Here is a 10,756-nt window from a genome sequence, read left to right on the forward strand (position 1 = left end):
TTTCGCGCAGGCGCGTCCCGTCGGCCATCCGCGAGCTCCGTGAGCGAATCTGCCCATCTATATCCTCTTATTTATACTGTGCTCTTGGCAGACGCGATCATCGGGGTGCGAGTCAAATCGCGAGGCCAATGTCGTGTAAGGCCGTCGGTTTCGCTGACCAACGATCTCGCCGGCGTTTCATGAGCCTCGACGGGGCACGTGCGAACGCGCGACATTATTGCCGGCGATCAGCGATCTACGATCGCATGCATCCGCATCAACGACATTACGACGAACGCGTCTCACCTCTACAATCTATGCCTGACCGCGGGAAGGACGCCGCCGTTGCCCGATCGCAGATGCGCACGTCGACGACGATCTCGTTCGTACCGGTGAGTACTCCGGCTTCTCGGGGATCGAGACCGCCGAACGCCATATCCACGCCACATCCAATTCTCGTGGTGCACGAGAAAAAATATCTTTCAGAATAATCATCGCTAACTTTTCATTGTCACTCGGTTCAAGAAAGATCGCTCTCTCTCTCGTGAGCCTCACTACGGAGATCTGAAATCGGCTTCACCGAGATTATTTTTTTTTTTGTTCTCACTGTCGTGAGACATTTGTCGTTGTTATCGCTAAGGAATTATTTTTAATTAGCTTTTGATCGCACATGTTCAGTTGAAGGCATATATCCTCACATGTGCTTCAGACATGACAGAGCCAAACATATAAAAATATTTTTTATATTCATTTAATTTTTAACATGAAATTTTTAACATTTGGACGTCTTTTCAGATTTTCGGATGTTCGCCAGACTTGAAAATAACTGGTAGAAAATAGCTGGTTTTGCTTTTTCATATATATTGCTTTGTTTCGTTCATACTTGGATTTATCAAGATCAAATTTGTCATTTGTCTCATTCTTTGTCTTATATAAAAGATTTAGACTTTTGCGTAATTTAGTTGATTGAACATATTGTACTGATTTTCTTTTATTTTAAACACATGGCATCGATAGTTCTTGAATTATATATTAGGCTTCTTTTTCATTGAACTTAAAACTTTATTGCTTTGTTAAATTTCAAATTTATATCTATTTTATCTTACTATGGAGTATATTAGTTCTGCTACAAAAAACAATGGTTTGTTCTTTTTCACACTGAGACTGCATCAGAATAGAATACAAGATAGAGTATCAAGATAGAGTATTTATCCTAATATAATGAAAAAAAACAAATCACATCATTTTTTTTGAAACAAAAGAATTGAGCAAAATTTCAGAATTATTATTTTTCTTATTTCTTAATGTTTTTATTGTCATTCTTCTTTTGCAGTAACCATGGTTGAGATACCAAAGGATTGCGTCTTGCAGTGGGCTGGCCACGCGGGATATATTACAGAAAGATTCAGTGGTCTTTTGGCACGTCAGGCTCTAGTCGATGTCACTTTGATCTGCGACGAACAAAAACTACGTGTTCACAAGCTGGTTTTAGCTTCGAATAGTATTTACTTTGAGGTATATATATTAGAATGGTATAGTATTAGAGGTATAGTATTAGAATGCATATTCTTCATTATTCCTTTATTATTCAGTAACATCGTGTATTTAACGTTTTTAAAAACTGAATATGTTTGTATATTGTTTTAATGATTTGTACATTGCACACAATCTAATTATCTTCTAACGATATTAATATGTATCTTTTTTTATATACATTGCATTATTTATTAAATTGATGTAGATATTTTTTAATAGAATAGACAATCTCTGTCTTTTAATATTCTAAATATTGTTCATATTGTTATGCAGTTAATAATTTTTTTAGGAAAATCATTTTATTTTCTGAATTCAAAAACTTGGATTACAGGCTTTAGAATTTACATTTGATAATTGCAAATATGTTTACAAAATACTAGAGTGCTTCCAAAGGTCACATTTTATCATTTTCTAAACATATCATTATACATTATCACATTTATATAAGAAACAACAAAAGATATTGTTTTATAAATTGAAAAATAATATTAGATTATATTATAAAAAGGATTTATTTAAAATAATATAAATAAAATTTTATAGAGACAGTTTAAAAGAACTACAAAATGTTTATTTATATAAAAAATTTACTTATGTTTATTGTAAAGAATTTATTTTAAATTAAGTTTATTGGGATGTTGATGTTGATTAACATTTGAATATGCATATTTTCCCTTTCAGATTTCTACTGATGACTTACACAATATTATTAAAATTTTTTTATTTAATAAAGTTTTAAAGATATCTTACATGTATTTATATATATATTTTTTTCAAATTATTTTGCATTATTTACAAAATTATTCATTATTAGAAAATATTTAATTGTTTGCTTATGAAAAAAAGATAATTCCAAATTATATCTTTATGCTCATATTTTCATATAATCATATTGATAAGCAAAATTTTTTATATGTATAGTCATTTTTGAAAAAATACCAAGAAAATCCCGTATTATCGTCATACATCAGAGAGACAATGCTTTATTGCAATATCTATAGATTTAAGGTTATTTAAATATAATTATAATTACAAATATATCATGTGTTACTTTAGGATTTTCAATATTGCTAGTTTAAAGCTAAACAAATATTTTACTAACCCAATTTTCACTAGAATGTCTACCACACATCATTTTACATTTATAGAAAGACTTCGGACTTTTTTGTTTATTATCATATAAACAGTGATAAAAAAGAAAGGTATTTTTATTATATTTATTTTAAAATTGGGAAATATAGCGTACTTATGGTAGAACAATTTTGCAGGGATAATGTAAAAATTCGTATAAACTAAAGAAAGCCTTGTATATCGGAATTTCAGTAGTTCTTAACAAACATTTGAAGAAACCAAGTTTGAGGGACATACTTTTCACAACTTTCGAAGAACTTAGAAAGGTATTAAATAACTAATTCATATGATCTAAGGATAGTAAAGTATGTACACTAAAGTATTTCTGTCTTCTAAAAATTTATTACTTTACAAGGTACATAAAAATACCTTGTTTGCATGATACTACTACCTTCCTGTATGCAACCTAATATATCATTATTGCACAAAATATTTTACAATTTAAAAAAACAGATTTTAAAAACGCATTAAGCAAATATTAAAATTAATTATTCCAAATATTCCAAAATAATATATAATAGATACTTTACATAGACATTCTGTATAGACATTCTACGTCTCTCTATTCTTTAACTCTCAATTATTTCATCACTTCAATGCCTTTTATGATGTTCTTCTTTGTTTTATACTATAGGAGATACTACAACAAGATTTGGGACAAGAGCCAATTATACTTTTAAAAGACTTGGACTTTAAAATTTTGAAGGCCATGGTCGAATTCATGTATTGCGGCGAAACTACGATATCTCATCAGCATTTATCATCCTTACACACTGCGGCACAAATTTTTAAGGTATGCAGCAAAACTATTTTAATCAAGAAAATAATAGAATATCTAGAATTATTATTCTAGTTTGTGAAATTAATACATATATTTATTTTTTATTTTTTCAAGGTTAAAGAATTGGAATCTGTGATCGATACTATTGTTGGTTCCAAGAAAATTTTAGACGATTTTGGAAGTTGCCTAAAGCAGCAGAAAGGAGATTGTAGTTTAACGATTGCGAACAATTCGCTTACGGAGAGTGATTACGTCTGTGTTCGATATGATAAACTAAGCATGGACGAGAATACAACAGTCTGTGCAAATAGCAATAACGACATAAGCTCAAGTAAGAATCAATTTTTAGAGAACGACATGATTGAAGGCGCCGAGCATGATTTAGAACACATGTTATATGAGGAAACGAATGCTATCGATGTCGGCAAAAAAGATGTAGATACATCGTTCTCGGTATCTGATGTAAATATAACTGTACAAAGCGATACTACTACCAGTGCCGTATCTACGCATGTCGGTATAGTAAATGAAGTACAAACCAGGTGCACAAACATCAATAGAGACGATGCTTATTGTAAAAGTCTCGATTTAAAACCTATCTTGTACGAGCAATGCTGTGATTTTTCCTGCGACGTAAACGAAAACGATCAAACCACCTCTAAATTGTCGCAATCTTGCCTTCCACAAGTCGAAAACGACTTGGAGCACTGTTCCGAGAGTAGCACAGAGGTTCCTAGCACGATAGGAAAATGCGTCAAGGTTTATACGCCCAAACGACGTAAATCTATTGACGAAGTTCGTAATAAGCTTGTACATACACAATGCAGTTTAGTGCCAACTCCGCCGTACTCCACGGATTCCATAGATTTACTAGACGAGCCGTCCGCTAATGATGTACCGGTTACTTTATTAACCTCTTTAGATATGGAAAGCGCCGAATATATCTTAAGCTTGAGCATGGAAAGCATACAATCGATAGTAGGTGGTACTATAAGCGATCAGCATACGGTGATCGGATGTAGAGGAGTAAACACCGAACGAGACGTTGCTAAGGAGCAACTAAATTCCCCAACGAATAATACGGATTACGCGAAACCGGTTCTTAGACGTAGCACGCGACTGAGTCAACAGGAGAACGATGAGACTACGAGCAATGGTGTCCTTTCGGGAAGCTCCTCAGGAACCGAGAAGCCATTCAAAAAGGGTAATTCCCCCAATGGAACGGAATCATGTACTAAAACAAAACGCAAGGGGAAGGAGGATCGTAAGGTGCCGGACCATAGCGTAATACCGAGCGTAGTGCAATCTAGCAAAAAGAACTCCAATGGCAAAAAGACTAATTCGAAATTGATAGTAAGAAAGAATAACAAGTCTGCGTGCACAGTTACCAGCGGTAAAGAAAAAGAGGAGCCGAAACCGAGGGCGAATAGGTTTAAGGTCGAAAACACAGAGAGGTCAGTAACAACAGATCAACCCACGGCTTATCACTCTATAAAATCCAATGTATGCAAGTGCATTAGTCGCGCTTTGTGGGGCGACATGTCTGATACCTTGGATTATTGGGAGAATGAAGCAGATCTGCTTGCATATCCGTCCAACACTGAAATTCCCTTTGCCGTTGGCTTGCTACCTTTACGGACTGCTTTGGAAAAAATGCAAGCAACGCCGGATTATCAACCACGCAAAACACGTTCTTCAGTCGCGCCGATAAAACAAGAGGCAAGTAACAATCTAAAGCGGAAATACTGCACGCCATCCGACGCAGTAGTACCATCGAAAAAACAAAACGGCAATAATAATAACGAGAGTCCGAACACCGTATGTCATATAGAGATACGAACAGCACCGTCGCAGTGCGTGAAAAATCGTAAACGTTTCCTTCCGGATTCAATTACGAGTCTGCCGACAAATGAACCGACGTCGCAAATGGCAAGTAATAATATAGGTTAAAATTTCCAATAAAACATGTTGGTTCAAATATGCTGTATCGTAGTAGTTTTAAATATGGCATTAAACGTTGGACATAAGGCAGCAAAATTCTGATATCAGTCTCTCTTATTTTTAAGTTTATTCGAAACAAGAATTTAAGATTAATAATTTATTTCCCTCGCCATACTTAGAATCCACTTGTAAGATTTAAATATCTTACAATTTATATAATAATAAATGATTTTAATGTAAATAGAAATATTTTTACGTACGATGTTGCACAAACTCTTGCAATCAAGTTATTGCATATATTATATACCTTGCAAATAGTCGTATCTGTCCTTAAGCTACTTATATATTGTAGGCGATTTCATATTTTTGATAATGTTAATTTAATTGTAATTTATCTTTAAGTACTATTAAATTTATAGGTAGATATATACAGATAGAAAAGTGATAAAAGTGATTCTTGTTACATCTCTTCAACATTCAATATTTAAATACTGTCCATTTTCTTTTTCATTTTTTCGTAAGTTTCAAAAGCAAATTATAAGCACACAGTTAAGTTTTACCAATTCAGCACGATTATTTTTAATCAAATTCAGTGTCAATTTGTTTGTGTACATATGATTTAATTACATAAGAATGCATGGTCGAATGAATTGTATTTGTATTTATGAAGATACACATTGAAAATTTATTTTAAGTATTATGAAATATATATGAAAAAATAAGGACAATCTATTTTTATAAATTTCTGTTTTTTAATTTTACACATATGTGGAACTAACTCTGAAAATATAGAATAATTTTAAAACTTTGTACCTTCAAGAATACAGCAGCAATAACATTTTAATAGAACTCTGTAATATTAGCAGGTATAGTTTAATATAAATTTAATAAGATAAATAGAAAGCAATTTTTACAAATATAGCGAATGTTGTGATGATAATAATTTATTTATCGTTTCAATGTCGACAAGATTTCAGAAATATGAAGTATTTCCTTCATGTTTTTACTTAAAAGGCATCTTTTAATTTAGGGTAGATAATGTATGATGTATGTATGATACAACTAACACGCTATATAAAGATGTATGCTATATAAACAAAGACAAAGTTGTGTATGTTTCAAAAATTGCGTTATAAAAATTATGCATTTTTATTAATGTACAATTTACTATCAACGCAATTTATCAAATGTCTTAATTTAGATTCATGCATCTAAATTGGATTTTGTACATTTAGCTTACAGTATTCCTAGGATTAAACAGTCTGCTCAATACACAAGGATTGTTTATCGTAATAACAATCAGTAATGTTTAAAATATAATTATATAAATATATATATATATATATATATATATATATATATATGAATGTACATACATATAATTATTAACATATATATATATATACATATATTTTTTCACAATAAATGTTTTCGACGGAATTTGGAGTTTTCACAGTATTATCAGCATCATATTTAAAAAAATTGACTTTCTAAGAAGGATTTAAATATAAATACATTTCTATTACAAATCTTGATCTTTTAGTATTATACGATATTATATATAATTCAATATGTCAAGCATCTTTTTTTTTATCTTTGAGAGATTCGCAGGATAAGTGTACTACAGAATATCCAAAGTGTTCTCATAATCCATATAAATATCTGATTGATCTATTAAAATGCGTGTCGAGCGATTTTAACAGCAATAATGTAAAAATAAGGTATTAAGGCTGTAAGAGGTGAATGTGAATAGCAATATATAGCAAAGCCGCGCGCACGAGGAAAGACAGAGATTGAAGAAAGTAACACGGCAGCTTCTATTTATAGCTGCGTAATTTGATTGGCCGCACAAATACGACGACGTCGCGTGTAATCCATACGCGACTAGGCAACGATCTCCATTAGTGCGCACATATTTGCTTATTTCTCAGGTCAATCGTCGTGCGATCGGTCTGATACCTGCATGCAAGGGAAATGGCTTCATGAATGAACGCGGACACGCGGGAACTCTTCGATCCGTGCGTTTAACTCGGGGATGCGACTATCGAAGTATGCGTATTTTTAATGAAGGAAGAAAAGAATAATCTGAAAAAACAAAATATAAAAGCTTCACCAAATGAATATTGATCATGTGTATATAACACAGCATAAACAGATATAGGCTTCTCTGATCGTTGGGTAGGATCTTGCTTCTAATTATACTTTTGATGAAACTCGTTTCTTTACCACTATTTGATATGAAAAAGTATTTCAATTCACATTGAAATTATAACATAATTATTAAATTAATAATTTAATATTACTGATGTTAATATGAAAGTTAATAAGCATCTTATTAACTTTCAAGATACAATTACGAAAAATATGGAAATTCCAAGCTTTATAGAAGGTCTCTCTTTCTCTCTCTCTCTCTCTCTCTGTCTCCCCCCTCCCCCTCCCATCTTCTACTTCTAACTAATACGCAATTCTGAAAGAGATGTAAGAATAATCGATGGAGCAATTAGAGCAGTTGTCATGCCAATTGGCAAATATATCTTTTTTATCGCGTCACGCACGTGATTGAATCGCATTTAATTTTTGTTCCATACGCACACGTTAATATATCATGCGGAATTTAAGTTTCTCGTTACGGTGTGTATAAACACCCCCTAGAACCGGCAAACTATTCGAGCACATAACAACCGCGTAATAATCAAAAGATTTTGGTTAACGAGCTGCACGAACTTATTCGAAATCTGATCATGGTATCATTGCTTTCTGCGAATGCGTGCGAAAAATAGATCGATTGAAAAAAGAATCAGTACGCATGTTTATGGTTGCCACTTTCAAATTAATATTCTGCCAGTAATCGGTCTTCCAAAAAAAAAAAAATTGCATTGGATGCATATAATTTAATTATCGACATATTTAATATTTTGGTAATGTAATCTCGTGAAGGAATAAAATCTGTTGAATCTGTTGAAGGAGATTTCTTCTCTAAATTCAGAAAAAAATCAGAATTGTCATCTATATTAATATTCAGTTCTGAAAAGGTCACTCATTATAACAACTTATTATTTCTTTAAAAATGGTAAATTATCTTCTTTAAATATGTAATGATTAAGGGTAACAAGTTATTTTTTTCAATGAACAAATAACTATAATGAGTTACTTTTCAAAAGTAACTTTCTCAATTCTGTTAAAATGGTTTGGTGAACAATGAACGCGTCCAGTTTAGATTTATCGCTGCAACAGAAGAAAACGCACACTTTATTTTATGGAAGCTCACACGTGTTTTCCATTCGATTTGTAAATCATGCATTATTTACATAATAATGGCTCAAGCTTGCTGAACATTCATTTTATCAAGATTTAGCAACATTTGGTCCATCTGACGGCCAATTCAACCACCTACTCTACTATGGCGCACACTAAGAATTAATATGAAGTTTGAATAAGTTTGTTCTTTGTAGCTGAATTTCTGTACTTCTTATACCGTTCATCTTCCATCCTTTTCTATTTAATGTCTACTTTGTACGCTTATTTTAAATGCAGAAAGCGTAATACAACTACGAAAAATAAACCTTGCAGATTTTAAATTCTTTGTAGTTGCACTGCATTGTACTTTCTGCACTTAAAGCGAAATAAGTGTATAATTAGCCGTTGGAAAGCAAAAAAGAAATGGTAAAAAGGCAAAAAGGAAAAAATAGCTCAACCACAGAAAATGAGCTGTATGTCTGTTCTTTGTAACTGCATCACAACTACCTTTCATTTTCAGCACATGAAATAAATAATACTAAAAGATAATTATATTAATATAACTTAATGTCGAATAGAAGAAAAAGGTAAGGTGAATTAAATATTTCATATTATTGCTTATTATTTAGCGGAATATACATTAGACATTTTATCAAAGTGCTTGTATCTGACGCAATGCGATAACTTCATGCGTCCTTCCTTTACAGAGCGACTTTTATCAAATACATCAGGCAATTAAATTTAAGAAATTAGATCGGAGACGTGACACAACTTGACGTGTGGTCAGGACCATTGGGGCTCGTTTCATCGTTTCATCGTTTCGACGCCGACATCGGCGTTACCGGGCATCACAATTGTAGAAACGTAGAATCAGCGACGCTGGCCGTAATCGGATAGAATCGGCCATCAGGAATTTCAATGTCATACGGGTCGGAAACGTGCCGCTCGTCGCGCGCGGCTTCAGCGCCGAGAAGGAGGACGCGACAGCGCAGCCACGGTGCAATCAATGAGCGCATATTGATCTCAGCCTTTCGTCGGTGTCCGACACCCGCAGAGGCGGATCGCCACGAGCGTGGCGCGTATATCGCGTTGGAATCTTCCCGGACGCTTGGCGCGCGCGACAAGCTCTGATTCAAAGCCCAAAAGCCTCGAAACGCGGGTCGAACGAACGGGCCATATGCGAGAGCGAGACAATATCCACTTTCCCTCCCCCGGGTGGGGGGGGGGGTTCACGGCGAGACCGACCGAAAATTTCCGGATGTGCGCGCATCCGTGTGAGGCCTGGAGCGCTCTCGAACAACGAGACGTAAGCGAGACATCGCGGATATCGGTTTCGTTCTCTAGATGCTTTTACCTGGAAACGATACGGACGGTGTACAAACGCGATAAGATTGCGCTTCTAACTCAATATTGACAGAATTTGAAAATTTGAGAATTTCAGTTTTGCCTATATATGTCGGTATAGGCCTCTCGCAGCCCGCAATTTCATTATTTTTCTTTTAATTTTGTAAAGTATCAGAAAGCTGACATTACAGAAAAAATATTACGTAATATTTATTAGATGCATTACGTACAATTAGACTGAATGAAAAGCAGGCGATTACTCTATATGTACAATGAACGTTCAATAAAGATAATATCATTAACTCTAATTTGAATTAGGGTTAATGATATTATCTTTGAATTTGTTCTTTATTAGAACGAATGAAAATTAAACAAAAAACAAAAACACACTTCGACTACTTCGAATCAATAAATATGATCGCACATATTGATAATTTTATAATAGAATTCTGAATACTTTTTGTCGATAACATAAGAAACTTTATCGGATATTTTGGAATTTGATTATTCAAATACATTTGAAATAAAGTTTGTAAGTAGAATTCGAGAGGATCTCATCTTAAGAAAAATTCAAGATATTATTTAAATGTAATTAGCAATAATTATTAATTAGCAATAATTATATACTTATTTAATACATATTTACATAATATGCATATAAATATCAAATAAGTAAATAAGAAGATATGATGAGTACTTTTGTGTAATTTACTTTTGTAAAAAATGATTGTTGCGGAAAATATCAAAAGCAATTAAATATTAAGCGTTCAATTCTCATTTGCAATAATTCAATTAGAGAAGTTTTTC

The 10,756-nt window shown here is 33.1% G+C and overlaps 1 protein-coding gene across 4 annotated transcripts; it reads left to right on the top strand.

Moving 5' to 3' along the window:
- The first annotated feature begins 229 nt into the window (after positions 1–229).
- LOC105429174 (uncharacterized) lies at positions 230–8,331 on the top strand. Of its 4 annotated transcripts, XM_011641970.3 has the most exons (5): positions 1,353–1,494; positions 2,664–2,717; positions 2,784–2,912; positions 3,281–3,439; positions 3,542–8,331. In XM_011641970.3, exons 4-5 carry the CDS (start codon positions 3,356–3,358, stop codon positions 5,375–5,377), a joined length of 1,920 nt encoding a protein of 639 aa, XP_011640272.2. In that variant the 5' UTR covers positions 1,353–1,494; positions 2,664–2,717; positions 2,784–2,912; positions 3,281–3,355; the 3' UTR covers positions 5,378–8,331. The 4 variants fall into 4 exon arrangements, with proteins under 4 accessions (XP_011640270.2, XP_011640272.2, XP_011640275.2 ...); XM_011641968.3 differs by lacking the exons at positions 2,664–2,717; positions 2,784–2,912 and adding an exon at positions 230–371 and having other exon boundaries at positions 1,313–1,494; XM_011641973.3 differs by lacking the exon at positions 2,664–2,717 and having other exon boundaries at positions 2,839–2,912.
- Positions 8,332–10,756: the final 2,425 nt, after the last annotated feature.

This window comes from Pogonomyrmex barbatus, unplaced genomic scaffold (assembly GCF_055798465.1).
Source record: "Pogonomyrmex barbatus isolate J1 unplaced genomic scaffold, ASM5579846v1 scaffold3, whole genome shotgun sequence".
Lineage (NCBI taxonomy): Eukaryota > Metazoa > Arthropoda > Insecta > Hymenoptera > Formicidae > Pogonomyrmex > Pogonomyrmex barbatus.